Source organism: Pseudophryne corroboree, chromosome 3, assembly GCF_028390025.1.
Source record: "Pseudophryne corroboree isolate aPseCor3 chromosome 3, aPseCor3.hap2, whole genome shotgun sequence".
NCBI lineage: Eukaryota > Metazoa > Chordata > Amphibia > Anura > Myobatrachidae > Pseudophryne > Pseudophryne corroboree.
Window position 1 is genome coordinate 309,702,724 of NC_086446.1, and position 17,715 is coordinate 309,720,438.

Here is a 17,715-nt window from a genome sequence, read left to right on the forward strand (position 1 = left end):
ACAGCTTGTGAATGGCTTCCAATAACGTCGCCCTGTCGGAGGGAGACGTTGGCAAAGCAGACTTTAGGAACCGGCGAGGGGGAGACGTCTCGAATTCCAACCTGTAACCCTGAGATACTACCTGCAGGATCCAGGGGTCCACCTGCGAGTGAGCCCACTGTGCGCTGAAATTCTTGAGGCGACCCCCCACCGCCCCTGAGTCCGCTTGTAAGGTCCCAGCGTCATGCTGAGGCCTTTGCAGAAGCCGGGGAGGGCTTCTGCTCCTGGGAGGGAGCTGCTTGCTGCAGTCTCTTACCCTTTCCTTTGCCTCGGGGCAGATATGAATGTCCTTTTGCCCGCTTGTTCTTATAGGAACGAAAGGACTGCGGCTGAAAAGACTGCGTCTTTTTCTGCTGGGAGGTGACCTGAGGTAAAAAGGTGGATTTCCCGGCTGTTGCCGTGGCCACCAAATCCGATAAACCGACCCCAAATAATTCCTCCCCTTTATACGGCAATACTTCCATATGCCGTTTGGAATCCGCATCACCTGACCACTGTCGCGTCCATAAACTTCTTCTGGCAGATATGGACATCGCACTTACTCTTGATGCCAGAGTGCAAATATCCCTCTGTGCATCACGCATATAAAGAAATGCATCCTTTAAATGCTCTATAGTCAATAAAATATTGTCCCTATCCAGGGTATCAATATTTTCAGTCAGTGATTCCGACCAAGCCACCCCAGCACTGCACATCCAGGCTGAGGCGATTGCTGGTCGCAGTATAACACCAGTATGTGTGTATATACTTTTTAGTGTATTCTCCAGCCTCCTATCAGCTGGGTCCTTGAGGGCGGCCGTTTCTGGAGACGGTAACGCCACTTGTTTTGATAAGCGTGTGAGCGCCTTATCTACCCTAGGGGGTGTTTCCCAGCGCGCCCTAACCTCTGGCGGGAAAGGGTATAACGCCAATAACTTCTTTGAAATTAGCAGTTTTCTATCGGGGGTAACCCACGCTTCATCACACACTTCATTCAATTCCTCTGATTCAGGAAAAACTACAGGTAGTTTTTTCACACCCCACATAATACCCCTTTTTGTGGTACTTGCAGTATCAGAGATATGCAAAGCCTCCTTCATTGCCGTGATCATATAACGTGTGGCCCTACTGGAAAATACGTTTGTTTCTTCACCGTCGACACTAGATTCGGTGTCCGTGTCGGTGTCTGTGTCGACCGACTGAGGTAAAGGGCGTTTTAAAGCCCCTGACGGTGTTTGAGACGCCTGGACAGGTACTAACTGGTTTGCCGGCCGTCTCATGTCGTCAACCGACTTTTGCAGCGTGCTGACACTATCACGTAATTCCATAAACAAAGCCATCCATTCCGGTGTCGACTCCCTAGGGGGTGACATCACCATTACAGGCAATTGCTCCGCCTCCACGCCAACATCGTCCTCATACATGTCGACACACACGTACCGACACACAGCAGACACACATGGAATGCTCTGATAGAAGACAGGACCCCACTAGCCCTTTGGGGAGACAGAGGGAGAGTTTGCCAGCACACACCCAAGCGCTATAAATATATAGGGACAACCTTAAATAAGTGTGTTCCCCTTATAGCAGCTTAAATATTATTAATATCGCCAAATAAGTGCCCCCCCTCTCTGTTTTTACCCTGTTTCTGTAGTGCAGTGCAGGGGAGAGCCTGGGAGCCTTCCTAGCAGCGGAGCTGTGTAGGAAAATGGCGCTGTGTGCTGAGGAGAATAGGCCCCGCCCCCTTTTCGGCGGGCTTCTTCTCCCGTTTTTCTGACAACCTGGCAGGGGTTAAATACATCCATATAGCCCCAGGGGCTATATGTGATGTATTTTTAGCCAGAATAGGTACTTTCATTGCTGCCCAGGGCGCCCCCCCCAGCGCCCTGCACCCTCAGTGACCGTTGGTGTGAAGTGTGCCGAGAGCAATGGCGCACAGCTGCAGTGCTGTGCGCTACCTCATGAAGACTGAGAAGTCTTCAGCCGCCGGTTTCTGGACCTCTTCTCTCTTCGGCATCTGCAAGGGGGTCGGCGGCGCGGCTCCGGTGACCCATCCAGGCTGTACCTGTGATAGTCCCTCTGGAGCTAGTGTCCAGTAGCCTAAGAAGCCAATCCATCCTGCACGCAGGTGAGTTCACTTCTTCTCCCCTAAGTCCCTCGTTGCAGTGAGCCTGTTGCCAGCAGGACTCACTGAAAATAAAAAACCTAACAAACTTTTTCTAAGCAGCTCTTTAGGAGAGCCACCTAGATTGCACCCTGCTCGGACGGGCACAAAAACCTAACTGAGGCTTGGAGGAGGGTCATAGGGGGAGGAGCCAGTACACACCACCTAGTGGTCAAACTTTTAATTTTGTGCCCTGTCTCCTGCGTAGCCGCTATCCCCATGGTCCTGACGGAGTCCCCAGCATCCACTTAGGACGTCAGAGAAATGGCAGTTAGGAGCTGATTGGCTGGTACTTTATATCACTCCAAGACTTCGTAAATGGACCCTTTACTACAGGCATAGATATTGGGGCTCTGTAAATGCTTCAATACAATTACAGGTAAAATTAGGGTGCTTCCCATATCAGAGGTAAGAGAAACATTAGTAAAGCTCTGACTCCTTAATTCTGAAGTCACTGTATTACCACAAATATGCAAAGTGGTAACCTTTATGAGAGAAACTTTTGTGAGTGCAGGAGGTTTAGATTCTGCGGGGGCAGTTAGGCTGCGTGATGGCTGCAGGGTAGAATTAGGCTGCGCGTGGGGGAGTCAGGATGTCACCGATACCACCTACCACGGCAAAATTGATAATCTGGCACAGGGTGGCGGATTATCGGTGGTGTACCTGCATATTAAAATATAGTGTAGAAGTATATTATATTCAAATCAACTAGAGAGCGAGACCAGCTGCACAGTTTGATTGTACATGCTGTAGCACCAGGGTAGAAATATTAGTTGTCAGAATTCAGAGTACTAAGACCTGTGTCTAACAATTCTAATGTACAACCATACAGTCATAGCTATAAACTAAAGAGGATTTTTGTAGAGTGGATCACAATTAATAGTTACAGTGTCAGTGTGTGGATTGAGTATACGAGTAAGTGGAAAGTACCTGTAATTGTGAGTTAGGGAGTAATACTGGGTATTAGTCTCTGGGGAAAGGAGTAAGGCAGGTGAGGGTTTATTACATTCTGGGTGGTGCACTTTAGATTTCAATTGCAGAGGGTGTTTTTACTTGTAGGGAAAATTCCAGGGTGCTAAGATATTGTAACTAGGTGGGAAGAAAAGGTTTATATAATGCATATATGATGGAAACTATTACATGTTTTGCATAGGAAAGTAGTAATATACAAATATCATAATGAAAGAGCAATTTTGAGATCTATTGGGCCAGATGTACTAAGCCTGAAAAGTGATAAATATCACTGTGATAAAGCACCAGCCAATCGGCTCCTAACTGTCATTTTTCAAACACAGCCTGTGACATGACAGTTAGGAGCCGATTGGCTGGTGCTTTATCACAGTGATATTTATCACTTTTCAGGCTTAGTACATCTCCCCCATTATGTTGTGCAATTTAATTTATACTGGGTTAGTCAAGAAGTAGTATTTGAACTAATTTTTTTTAGCTATTCTTTCATGTAACCTTTTTCCTAATCCTGCTAATGATACCACTAACAAATGTAGGATTAATCCTTTTTTTATCCTATGTACCAGTGTATTTTCTATTGGGAAGGGGAGGGGAATCAAGTTTACTTTTATCATAGCTACATCACAGGAAATAGAGGTTTCTCTGATCTGACCACTGGTGAACTGGAACCCTTCTACTAGAAGAAAGATAAAGGCTCAGATGAGGCTCTGCCAAGAGCCAGAATATAGTTATCAAGCAAACAGTGTTAGGCTGGGTACTCTACACACTAGAATGTTCGTTCAAGAGATGAACTATACATGAGTAGTGGTTCGGTTGGTGTGTGCACCCTATTCCGTCAGCCCTGCCACACAACAGATGGCGATATATATCTTGCAGCTATATCAGCATGCCTGGCTGCGTGTATGGGGACCTACAGTCCGCCCGTACACTGGCTGCAGGGACTGACATCAATGCTGGGCAGACAAATCAAATACCCACCCAGTTGCGCAACATATCGAGCAGTCAATTGGTAAGTGTGTATGCTCACCAAATCGGCTACTATGTCGGCAGATCTACCAGTTGGCAGATCCATCTGCATAATATGTACCCAGCCCAGTTACAAGTGACCCCATTCATCTGAAAGCACTAAGAGCAGGCGTTACAGCAGTTCCAGTTACAATGTAGCTGTATAAGTGTTTACCATATTCCAGTGTTCCTGCTAGGAACTGCTAGGTGTTTCCGTACCTCACCTTCAACAGGCAAACTGAACATCACATAGCAATCTTCAAAAGCAAAAGGTAATGCAGAAGCAGCAATACAACACAGTATAAAATAACCTATTAAGACTCACAGATATAATAAAAGTGCCTTAAAAAACGCTGCACATAACAAAATAATAACACAAGAGAATCAATCTCAGAAAGCAACCAGAGTCCCTTTCCTTAATGTTATAAGGACACTGGCTCAAGGGTAGGAACCTGCGTCATATAAAACATACTTAAGAGGACACGGTGAAGGTACTGATCACCGTCTACAAGTATGAAAGAGCAGAGTTGGACACAACACTGTGATTAAATGAATCTACTCTCTAGCAAACGAACAGATCATCATATATAATAACAAAATCAAAATAACCAAAATAAATCAATACTGTACCAGCAACTAATTTATATTTTGCCGCCAACATTACACATGCCTTTGTGTATTTAGCACACTAAATGTGAAACAGACAATAACGTCACCACCAGTTGTTATGAAGAAAATCAGATATGAATATAACCTTACCCTGAGAAGACGCAGTCTTGCCCTTGTTGACCTGCTTTAGTCGCTTTTGATGTGATTTGCCGTTGTAATGTATTTGAGCTTGGACTGCAGAGTTAAGCTGTATGTTACAGACCTCGCACAAAGTTGGCAGAGTCTTTTCCTGCTTGGACTGCAGTTTTATTCTTGGGCTGTACTCATTCTCACACATAGCAAGTAGGGAGTCTGTGGAGTAAGCAGGACTCACCGGACGCTTCATGACTGCACACAAGAACAGAAGAAAATGTTACTTTATTTATTCAATTCTGCACAGCAATATAAAACATAAATTAGTTGACCAATAGTGCTATAAAATGAGTTCTTAAATTATCTGTATAGGATCTCTGTGGATCTATCTGCAATAACACTGTTGGTTATTTAGACTGAGTTCATTAGCACAGCAGGAAATAAATATAAACTATGGCTGTGGTTTTATTCCAGTCAAAATCAATTTGGAGACAGAAAGAAAAAGAACAATACTACAAAGGAGTGTGTAATAGTCTTGTATTAAACATCCAGACAGCGCAGTGTTTAGCTTTTCCATGTACACATATTAGCATTAGGCTATCCATCACTGTCTAGGTCTTTCATATGTATGCCTGTTTCCACATCAGTTTTCAGACTTCACATTTGTTTGTAATAGGCGCATGGGAGAGATTTTATTCACTGTAAAATTAAAAAGCTGCTGTTGAAAATAACACTGTACAATTAACAAGAAAAAATATTTAATCAAATACGTATTCTAGCTTCAAAGGTGATTGCCATTTTACTGGTATCACTATTATCCATGAGAATGCAGGTACTACTGACTTCACTGAGACAGAAAAAGATCTCTATGACTTCAATGAGTCAACATATGGATCTATGGACATCAATGAGTCAGCATATGGATCTATGGACATCAATGAGTCAGCATATGGATCTATGGACATCAATGAGTCAGCGTATGGATCTATGGACACCAATGAGTCAGCATATGGATCTATGGATATCAATGAGTCAGCATATGGATCTATGGGCATCAATGAGTCAGCATATGGATCTATAGACATTGATGAGTCAGCATATGGATCTATGGACATCAATGAGTCAGTGTATGGATCTATGGGCACAAATGAGTCGACGTAAGGATCTATGGACATCAATGAAGCAACGGCGGGTCTATGGAAGTCACTGAGACAGCAAATGCATCTATAGACATCAATGAGTCAGCGTATGGATCTATGGTCATCAATGAGTCAGTGTATGGATCTATGGACATCGATGAGTCAGCATATGGATCTATGGACATCAATGAGTTAGCATATGGGAATCAATGAAGCAATGGAGGGTCTATGGAACTCACTGAGACAGCAAATGCATCTATGGACATCAATGGGTCAGCTTATGGATCTATGGACATCAATGATGCAATCTATAGATGAGGGTCCATAAGGCAGTGTATGTGTCATGCACTAGACCCTCCAATATACTTAACAGTGTCTAGTCTGTTGTCTGCCCGCCAATCTTTTACCAGGTGTAACAGCAGCCAAACATTACTGTGTATTTATAGCAATACTAGGAAGGGGCTTCTTATAGACATGGTAACTAGGGTTGACAACTTACTTATCCTTTAATTACTCACACATAAAAATAATACAGTTTATGTGGCTGAATTATATGAAGTCTGTTAAATACTAGATTATAGTTAGTCACAGAAGCTGTCTCCATAATGAAAGAAATGAGTTGACAAATCGGCTGGTGACTGTACCAGGTGTTTGCTTAGTCTTGATATCATTTATCCCATTTCAACACAATACCGGTTTTAAACCTGTAATTCATAAGGGACCAGTCCAGAGTAGGAATATGAATCAAACTATCAATGTTATTGCTGAACTGCTCACCTCAATGTGGATGTTACTATACTTTTTATACCATTCTAAAAGACACACAATGAATGATAGGCAGCGCTACTTTTACACACATGGGGGAGGGGGGTGGTCTTCAGTATGCCGGCAGTCGGGCTCCCGGCGACCAGCATACCGGCGCCGGGAGCCCGACAGCCGGCATACCGACACTTATTCTCCCTCGTTGGGGTCCACGACCCCCCTGGAGGGAGAATAAAATAGTGTGGCGCGCGTAGCGCTCCACCGTGCCTGTAGCGTGGCGAGCGCAGCGAGCCCACAAGGGGCTCATTTGCGCTCGCCACACTGTCGGTAAGCCGGCGGTCGGGCTCCCGGCGCCGGTATGCTGGTCGCCGGGAGCCCGACCGCCGGCATATCGTAGTGAACCCGGGGGAGGGATGTAATAGGTTGAGAGAACCAGATAGTGAGAGATTTTGTGAGAGCTATGTTTCTTAAAGTGGCAATCATTTACATGACAAAATCAACCTGGTTTTGCCATGTAAATGATTGCCACTTTAATAAAAAAAAAAAAACCAGGAGAACTCTCACAAAATCTCTCACTTTCTGATTCTCACACGCTATTACATTCCCCCATTACGGCTGATCCTGGATCAGAACAATCTCTAAGCCTTGATGTAACTGGCAAGTTTTGCATACAACACACAGTTCTTCTTATTTTGAGTTGTACGGGACTCAGACTAATCTGTTTCTCTGTGAAAATGGGCATTTCGGGAAGGCAACTGGGTGAACACACTTATATAAGCACATGGAATGGCCCTGTCCTGCGGGAGTGCCATAGGAGTATTGTGGGCATGTAACAAACGTTATGTGCAATTCATCCATACAGTGAAGTGAAGTCTGTTTCTGGAAGACCTCTTGCACATTGCATGGAGCTTGTTCAACTATCAATAAGAATGACGTCAGTTGCGGCGGCTTGTGTAAAATCAATGGGTGGCACGAATTTCCACTTGGAGACGCACGAACCCCCACATTAGTCCTACGGATTCTCACTTTTGTACATAAGATAGCAAATAAGCTTTCCCGCAACTACAGCCTATTTTGGGATGATCCAGAGCCCAGTGACAGCTCTTCTGTCTCCCCCATCTCAAGGCTCTTCCTCCAGCCCCGACCATAGGATAACCTGCATACGACTGCAAGAAGACAGTCTGCATGTGACCCAAATTCACAGGGTTTGAGGCAGATGTAATAGAATAACTGTTGTCTGGCTGTATTAACCCTTCAACTACCAGAGTGGTCTATTAACACTTTAACTAAGGGTATGAAGCTTTTGACTATTTTGCACTGTGTTATATACAAGTGTTATATGTGTTGACACGACAGGAAAGCAACATCATTTCTTGCAGGCATTACTGACGGTTTTGCAGTATGTTTATGTTTTAGTTTCATGATCTGTTTGAAAGGTGACATGAACAATGAGTTTTACAAATTAATCAATATCGAGTAATTCAGTGCCATGTACTATGAAATGAGTGTGTACGTGGCTCCACCTTTAACATACTTGAGGTGGTGTTGGTTAATTTGTTACATTAGTAGTGGTGTCTTCGTGAACAATGATCTGCATAATGGAAATGAGTGCTCTAGTGTGTGCGGTGCCATAAAACCAGTGACAATATACTGTATGTCCAGTAGAAGGGCTTGCGGCACTCTTGGGTCTTTATCAGTGTACTGGTGCCTCCCGCCGTCCATTAGGCCGTAGGTGCATTAGCAGCAAAGTTACCTCGGAGGCGCCAGTATTTTATTATATTGATAAAGACCCAGGAGTGCCGCAACCCTTCTACTGGACATATATATATATATATATATATATATATATATTTTAGGTATCGAGTCAACAGGTCGACTACTAATGGTCAACATGGTAAAGAGGTTGACATTGCTTATGGTCGACAGGTTCAAATGGTCAATATGACTGGGAATAGTAACCTGTGCAGAGGGCAACGGTCGGTAGCGGAACATGGCACCTTGCCCACAGCATGAAGAGCAAAGAGAGTCGTGCAAGGGGACATGGAACACTAATTAGGGTTCCCCGTGTGCTGTGACAGCAAAACAACACAAAAAAAAAAACCCTACTGGTGTGTCGACCATTTGTACCCGTCGACCTTTCCCATTGTCTACCCGTTACCTGTCAACCTTTTCACCATGTCGACTTTTTCCACGTTGACCTATTGGCTGTCGTCCTAATAAGGGTCGACCTAATGATACATACCCATTTTATAAAAAATTGGATTAATTATGGATTTTTTTCTTATAACCATGATGGAGCTCTCAATGAGAAATAGGCAAGGTCCTTACACAGTAAGTTAGAGCTGGTAAGTGTGTGTGTGTGTGTGTGTGTGTGTGTGTGTGTGTGTGTGTGTGTGTGTGTGTGTATTATAATCCAGCCTTAACACCTCTAGGCAGTGGCGGATTTGCCGCTAGGCAACCTAAGTGGTTGCCTAGGGCCCGCCGGGTTAGTGGGCCCGAAGAGGGCCCCCCGCTTGTGTCACTGAGACACGCTGCCGCTCAGTCCGGCGGCAGCGTGTCTCAGCTGTCAGGAGAGGAGAGCGCCCGCCAGCGCGGCTGTGTCTGGCGCGGCGCGTATAGCGGACTTCAAACCAGCCGCCGGTTCGTGAGCCAATCAGAGCTCGCGGACCGGCAGCCAATCAGAAGCCGCTGGTCCGCGAGCTCTGATTGGCTCACGAACCGGCGGCTGGTTTGAACGAAGTCCGCTTTACGCCGCCGCGCCAGACACTGCCGCGCTGACGGGCGCTCTCCTCTCCTGACTCACCCGTCCCTCACAGCCGGAGCCCGGAGGAGGAGCAGCAGCAGCAGTGCAGCAGCGGTAAGCAGCTGCAGCACTGGCTGCTGTGGAGGCAATTGTATACCTGGCACTGTGGGGGAAATTGGCTGGCACTGTGGGGCATTTGTATACCTGGCACTGTGTGGGCAATTGTTTACCTGGCACTGTGGGGGCATTTGTATACCTGGCACTGTATGGGCATTTGTATACCTGTCAGGTATACAATTGCCCCCACAGTGTCAAATCCACAATTGCCCCCACAGTGTCAGGTATTACCTGACACTGTGGGGGCAATTGTGGATCTGACACTGTGGGGGCAATTGTGGATCTGGCACTGTGGGGGCATTTGTATACCTGGCACTGTGGGGCATTTGTATACCTGTCAGGTATACAATTGCCCCCACAGTGTCAGATCCACAATTGCCCCCACAGTGTCAGGTATTACCTGACACTGTGGGAGCAATTGTGGATCTGACACTGTGGGGGCAATTGTGGATCTGGCACTGTGGGGGCATTTGTATACCTGGCACTGTGGGGGCATTTGTGGATCTGGCACTGTGGGGGCATTTGTATACCTGGCACTGTGGGGGCATTTGTGGATCTGGCACTGTGGGGGCATTTGTATACCTGGCACTGTGGGGTCAATTGTGGATCTGGCACTGTGGGGGCAATTGTGGAACTGGCACTGCACTATTGGGGGCATATGTCTGTGTTTCATGTCCCATTTTAATTGGCCACACCCATTTTTTTGGCGCGCGCCGTGGGGCACAGTACCTCTATGGGGCACTCTCTGTCTGATTGGTCGCTGCTTAGCCCCGCCGGGAGTGCACACAGACGCTCTCATTCCAGTGAATGGGGCGCGTGCGTGTCACGGACACGTGCGCGCCCCAGACGCGGTGATAGGCCCAAGCACAGACGGAACTCCATCTGTAATGTAAGGGGGCATAAGTCAGAACAAAAATATAGTGCTATGGATTGTTTGAGGTAGGGGGGCCCCAAATCGGTATTTCGCTTAGGGCGCCATGAGGTCTAAATCCGCCTCTGCCTCTAGGGACCCACTGTATTGCTGACCTTCAGTTCTTCACACCACTACTGAGATATTTGATATTAATAGCAAAGCTTATCATTTGCTTCTGTACAACTGAAGAAACATAACTGTTCTGAGCTATATTGTTTAAGTTTTAATAAAATGTTTTGCTTGAGCCATGCAATATTTACAAATTATGTAATACCTTAAAAATGTCACAAGATGGCATACAAATGATATAACTTCGTTCTTTACCATTCTTATTGCAATTATTACATGCTTACATAAATAGAAGAGAGACTTCGGGATCTATTTATGAAGGTGAGAAAGGTCTTCTGTGGAATTTTCAGCAGAGATATGGAGTTTCTCATCTTCTCTCAATTTATGAAACAAATAATAACAACAACAGAGAAATCTCACCTATTTAGTGCCACTTAACTGTACTGATAAAGCAATGAAAAGCTATCCCTTTTGCCTCTTTACAACACCATCTTGGGAACTTGCGAAGTTGAAAAAGCTTTGCTTCATGCACACTGGGTCAAACTAATGTGCACATTTTGGGCCTGTTATCTGCGTGTGCACATTATGAAGAGAGTCTGTCACTTTAGCGTGCTTACACACTATCCAATAAAAACATCAAGGCTGCTGATAAACAAGAGAAGATCCTTGCAGTGGCAGAAAGTTTTCGTCAGCGCTCTAAATGGAAGTCCAGATTAGTAAATTAAAGTGTTTCTAAAATCTATCACACAGAGATAAGCGGTCACTAAAAGTGTACTCCGTGCCAACTCTACATATGAATAGAGCTCCTAACTTTTTCTCAATTATGGTTTTTCATTAAAAATGTTCAGATAATACGTGGCCAGCCACTGTGGAAACTTAACTCGTTCTGGTTGACTCAAATCAGGGCAGGCTCAGAGGTGGAAGTCAGCTGGGAGGGTTACTTTGCTACCCACAGCCGCCCCAACGGTAATATAGGACAGTTTTAAGGCATTCTTGCAGGGTAGCCTGATTAGAAGAATCTCTGAACTTAAGACCTTTTCTAGGCGAAGGGCATTGGAATTGGATGATTCCCGCAAATAGTCAGAGAGAGCTTATTTGCTGGATGGACTAGACTCCTCTATAGTTGTTTGGCTCAACATGAATGGAAAACGTTGCTGATGGAAATGCACAATGTAAGCTACGAAAGCTACTTGCAATACTTTTCTGCTGATCGGTCTGGTAGCAATTTGGCCTTTTTTTGTGCGAGCTGAGATGCCACTGATGCCATTCCTGCTGTCCAAGATTGGCAGGGCAACATTCAAAACTGCACCTAAGATCACAGATGTCTTTCTCCAGTATTATAAATCCTAATACACTTCTAGAGTGCAGTATAATCAGGAGGCCTTGATGGTTTAATTCAATTATATACATTTGTCCTCCTTAACTGTGGAAGCTCAATCCTTTATGGATGCTCCTATTACCGTTGAAGAAATTGATTTGGCTATCCATTCCTTTCCATGGGGGGAAGGATCCAGGCAGAGGCGCTTTAGAGGAGGGGCCGTGTGCCGGCTCCGATCGGAACCCCTGCTCTTTTGCAGTGAAGTAGACTCTGGCATTGAGCCAGAGTATACTGCGCACGTGCACGTCTCCAAGAAAATGGTGCCCGCGCCAAGTTCCTGGGGACATCTCTATTGCACAGTCACAAGTAACCGGAAAATATCTGCTCTAACCATTTAATATTTGCTGCTCTTCAGCCTGCGCTGTGCCTTCGTATAGGTGAGTATAATTAAATGGGTGCACGTGCGCAGTGTGTGGGCACCGCTGGACCCAGGGGCCAGTGTGCACAGCACACCTTGCACCCTTATAGAAACGCCAGTGGCTCCAGGTTCTGTTGGGGTGCCCTTTGAGTTGTACGTCAAACATGCCAGATTCTTTATACAGACTTGTGGAACTTTTTAAAACATTTTGCGGGAGTTTACTACTCTGCCAAACTCTATGTCCAAGGCTTTAATTATCGAAATCTTGACAAAACCCGGTAAGGACCCTCGTTGCTCTCCACAGATGTGAAAATATTAGGTAAGGTCCTTGCTCTTTGTCTGAATCAGGTCATAACTTTGATTATCCATCCATATAAGATAAATTCCATGACAGGAATTCCCCACTGTTAACCTGCGACGCTTGTTCTCTGGGATAAAGTAACCCGGGCTATTTCATCTCTCTCACTTATGGATCCTGCGATGTGTCTTTTGGGCACCCTCAATGACCAACAACTTGATAAGTATCTGAAATGATATGTGCTTAATACTCTAGCTGTGGTGAAGGTGTGCATCGCAAGGGTTTGGATGGTCCCTCAAGGCCCTGTCTTTAATGACTGGGTTCTTCTGGTAAATAACACTGTCGCACACAAGAAACTTACACATAGTAGTTGTAATACTCAGTCAAATTTTGAACGCACTGTTTGATACACACTGCCCGATCCATTGTGACTAACGTCCCACCTGGGCGGGCATTTACATGTGCCCGCCCAATTAAGCCGTCAATAACTGGCAGCCTCTGCAGAATGTGTACACAGCGATGCACCAATATATCTGTAGATATACTGGTCCTTGTGTGTGCAGCAGGGCTGACATAATATGTCTGTGAATGACGGCGTTTACAGACGTATCGTTGGTACACACTGGCCGATGGGCCAGTGATATACAGATGGAGCAGCACTCATCTATTGCGGCTCCATCGCAGACGTGCACTCACGGCAGGACTAGGCGATACGGCACCTAGCACCGCTACGAGAGTGCACAGAGAAGCTCCCATTAAAGTTAATGGGGCGCATCATGGACTCGCACTGCAGACGCAGCGATGGGCATTGTATCGGTCGTTCAATAGAACGGCCAATATATCGGCCTAGTGTGTACCCATCTTAAGAATGGCTGGTAGTCACAATTTACTTAACTTGATATATTTTTTTCAAAATGTAGCAATAAAAAAACTTTTATCCTAGGGATACCGTGAAAAAATGCTGATACTCTTGGGCAGGGCCTGATTAAGCCTTGGGGGTGCCCGGGGCACTTAAGACAGGAGGGCCCCATTGGAAGGTGGGGGATGTATATTAGATTGTGCATACCTCCCAACATGTCCTGTTTCAGGAGGGACAATATGCTCTATTCCTGGACTTCCCACTTAATATATTATTGGCGTCACCTGTGTTGAAATATTTAATTGACAAGAAAGGTATTTCAACACAAATGTTTGCAATCATAAAATAATAAGGAAGTCCACGTAGAGAGCATTTTATCCCTCCTGGAAACCAATGGTGTATATCAGTTTTAAACTAATAGTTTAATAATGCCTGGATACTGTTTATACAGTAGCTCCACCTAATTGAAAGACAACTATTTTATAACATTTTCTTGTAGTGGAACAAAGACAATTTAAACAACCTTAAAATACACATAAAAAAATAAAATAATTTATCTTGTCACATGCAAGAATAGCATCAGCCTCTGTACTACTTACTCACTGGGACAAAACTCAGGAGGACTCTGTGTGTGTCTCTATCTCTAGACCCAAATGGTTTAGTTGCATAATAGTTTACACAGGACTCAGACACCCAGGCAGGGAGGAGGAGAAGCTGTGATACCTGTGTCACTTCTCTCCACCCTATCTCTCCTCTGGTGATATTCTGGTGTACCTGCCTGCACTGCACACTGTCCTGCATTAAGAGGGAAAGCTAGTGACATCAGTGTGCTCTGGCCAGGGGCCCCTGACAAAGGGGGGCCCGGGGTAGAGTATGCCCTGCACCCCCCCACCCCCACCCCACCCCCCCCTTAATATGGCTATGCTCTTGGGCGTGGTAAATCAAGAAAGTTTGAGAACCACTGGTTTAGACAATGCTACGGGGAGCTTGTTTAATCAACATGACTGAATACCAGACAGACAAATGGACTGACTGAAAAGTCAGTATTACTTAGTTGGTGACAGCTTCATCCTTCAGCAAGATGCACCGGACACAAAGTTCTCTTCTAAATGCTTGTTAGTGTTTGAATCACAGCCCAAATTAAATTGGACCTATAATTTTCCAGCTCTTTGATAGGCAGATATTTACATAATTCTTTCCCACCAGACAATCATTATCAGATACAGAGCAGAGTACAAGACTTTATTAAGTTAAATAGTGAAGGATAGCCTTCCAGAAATAGTGGTTAAAAGAACAGTCTGATATACATACATATCCCAGTAAAAGGGTATCCTCATACCATTTGTCTCAAGTTATGTTCTTGTGTTGTTAATGTGTATGTCAACCATATTCCCTTACTACAAAGCATTGTTTAACATACAAATTAATAAAGTATGATTAAATCCAGTTGATTATCCTATTAAAACCCATATTAAGAAAATTAAAATTTTCTAAATATTTATTGATGCAGTTAAACTTTCTAATCATGAATATGCTCATATTTTTACAAATCAGGTAACAGTTACAAATTTATTCAGTTTCCTATGCATAGGACATTGGATCTATATGTATACAAATACTGAATGTATGAATAGTATTTTGTTGCACACAAATGTATGTCATGTTAATAGGACAATGGGTCTTAACTAATTAAATACTCCTATCAAATAAACTCTTTTTATTGCATGAGTCACTGTTAAAAGAAAAGGCGTGACTGCACGATTTGGAGGTGTGACCAAGCCAATGTGACGTGACTACTCAAATTAGAGGCATAGCCTAAAGTGTTCTGATTTTATAATTATTAATGTTGATAGTGATGTACTACACAGGTAGTCAACGAATGGCTTTCCAAATACTGAATCAGAATCAGCTTTATTGGCCAGGTACACTAGCATATACTAGGAATTTGTTTTCGGTTTACAGTGCAGCAGCCAGGGGGGAACAAGTAGACAAGAGGGGGGGAATAAATGCAGTATACAGATTAAGTAAAAGTACACGGTGTTCGTTCCAATCAGAAGATCGGAGTAGAGTGACTGGACAGTCAGTCCGTCCAGCGGTTTGTCAGGAGTTCAGCAGGTGGACTGCTTGTGGAAAGAAGCTTTTGAGGCTTCTATTGGTTCTGGTGGGAATGGCCCTATATCTTTTCCCGGATGGCAGAACAACATATTTCAGAACCCACACTTGTTTAACAAGTCCCTAAGCCTAACTTTGTTAGTTTTTTTTTTTTTTAATTGTTTATTTTAATTTTCAGGTTATAAATGTCACAACAGCTCCCCACCACACGTGGGGTGAGCTGCTACTTGTTACAATATACTATCCAAGGCAGAAATGTAACCTTAATACAAAGAACAAGCGGTTCCCAACATGTGGAGAGATAATCAAAATAAGAGCCATTAACCAAACATTTGTTAGAACGATAAACAGCGGTGATTTATGTCACGGAGTGAGTGAGGGCTATTCAGACGGGTGGGAACCGGGGATTAGATTCATAACTATAGCAACATAAAGGATATTACTAAAGAGAGAGAGAGCGTGAAGAGAAAGAAGGGGAGACGGGCAAAGACGGGGAGGGAATAGAGTGGGGGGGGAGAAGGGACATGGGTGGAGGCACCACCAGTGCGCCCCCGTGTACCGCTGAGCTAGTGCAGGGCGTTAGAACCAAAAGGGAAGGTGCTACTTGAGGAACACGAAGAGGACATATTAAAGATAAACCTATATCCACTTGTCGGGTGAGGAGGTTACTGACATCATAGTAGGAGAGCCGTCGGGCCCTCGGGGAATCGTAGTCCCCCTGCGGGAGTCTGAGAATCAAACCATAATTCCCAACTCAGGAGAAACTGGAAGGACCTGTTATGAAGGTATGCTGTGATTTTTTCCATGCTTGCGAGGTACCATACTTTGTTGATGACTTGTTTGATAGGGGGGGCCTCCCTCTGTTTCCATTGGCGGGAAATTGAGCACCTGGCCGCATTTAGGATCTGCGTCAGTAGTTTACTGGAGTTTGGAGGTGCGTTGGCAATGGGGAGACCTAGCAGGAAGGACCAAGGATCTTTTTTAACCTGGGTCTGGAGTACTGTGCTCAACAGGCGTGCAACTGCGTCCCAATATAGTATAATTTTAGGGCACGTCCACCAAATGTGGAGGAAAGAGCCGTGGCCGCCGCATCCTCTCCAGCACATGGGTGATGAGGAGGGAAACATTTTGTGGAGTCTAGAGGGGACAAAATACCACCTGTATAGGATTTTGTATGCGTTTTCCTTTACTAGGGTTGAGATAGAGGACTTCGCGACTGCAGCGAAGATGTCCGACCAAACATAGTCATCAGGCACCGGACCGAGGTCCCGTTCCCACTGGAGTATGAAAGCCGGGGTCGTCGTCTGGTCCCCTGTCTGGAGAAGGGAATACAGTAGGGAAATGATTCCGCGTGCGAGCGGTTTATGATAGCAGTAGGACTCCAGAGTGGTGAGAGGTTGGAACGGGGACGAGCTCGTTAAAGAGGTGACAAAATGTCTAATCTGGAAATAGGTGAAAGGGTTCGCCTCCGGGAAGTCAAATTTCGTCATGATATCCGGTAAAGGCGCACATGAACCCTCGGTGAGCACGTCCATGACAAAGCGGATATTCCGTTCCAACCATGGACGCGAGCGGGTCAGAGATTGTCCCGGAGCGAATGAAGGGTTGTCCCATAAGGGAGTGAGTGCCGAGGGAGATGACAACAGGTGAAAATGACGCGCGCAATAGTCCCAGATCTGGCAAGTGAAATCCAGCACAGGGTGCATTAGTAGATGAGGAGATCTAGTTCTAGGAGGGGATATAAGTAGGGACGACAACGATGGAATGCGGCTAAGCGCTGTCTCCAATTGGAGCCAGCGTACAGACTGCGGAGGAGCAAACCAGGTCACCGCCTGGCTGAGATGGGTGGCCAAGTAGTAGAGACGGATATCCGGAAAGCCTCTACCTCCATCCTGCACCGGTTTGCGCAGAGTAGAGAAGCCTATCCTAGGGACCTTACCTCTCCACACAAAGCGGAGCAACCAGGAGTGGACCTGAGCCAGTACATAGTCCGGGACTTTTACTGGCAGCGTCTGGAACAAATAAAGTAGGCGGGGGACAATGTTCATTTTCAGAACTATGATACGACCC

At 45.2% G+C, this 17,715-nt stretch overlaps 1 protein-coding gene across 3 annotated transcripts in view; it reads right to left on the bottom strand.

The window, feature by feature from the left end:
- Positions 1 to 17,715, bottom strand: part of ZNF385C (zinc finger protein 385C) — a 563,435-nt gene that overhangs the window by 319,319 nt on the left and 226,401 nt on the right. For all 3 annotated transcript variants that reach the window (XM_063959413.1, XM_063959415.1, XM_063959414.1), the window contains exon 2: positions 4,916 to 5,152. In XM_063959413.1, the coding sequence (XP_063815483.1) occupies positions 4,916 to 5,150 (235 nt within the window). In that variant the 5' untranslated portion in view covers positions 5,151 to 5,152. The remainder of the gene's footprint in view (positions 1 to 4,915; positions 5,153 to 17,715) is intronic.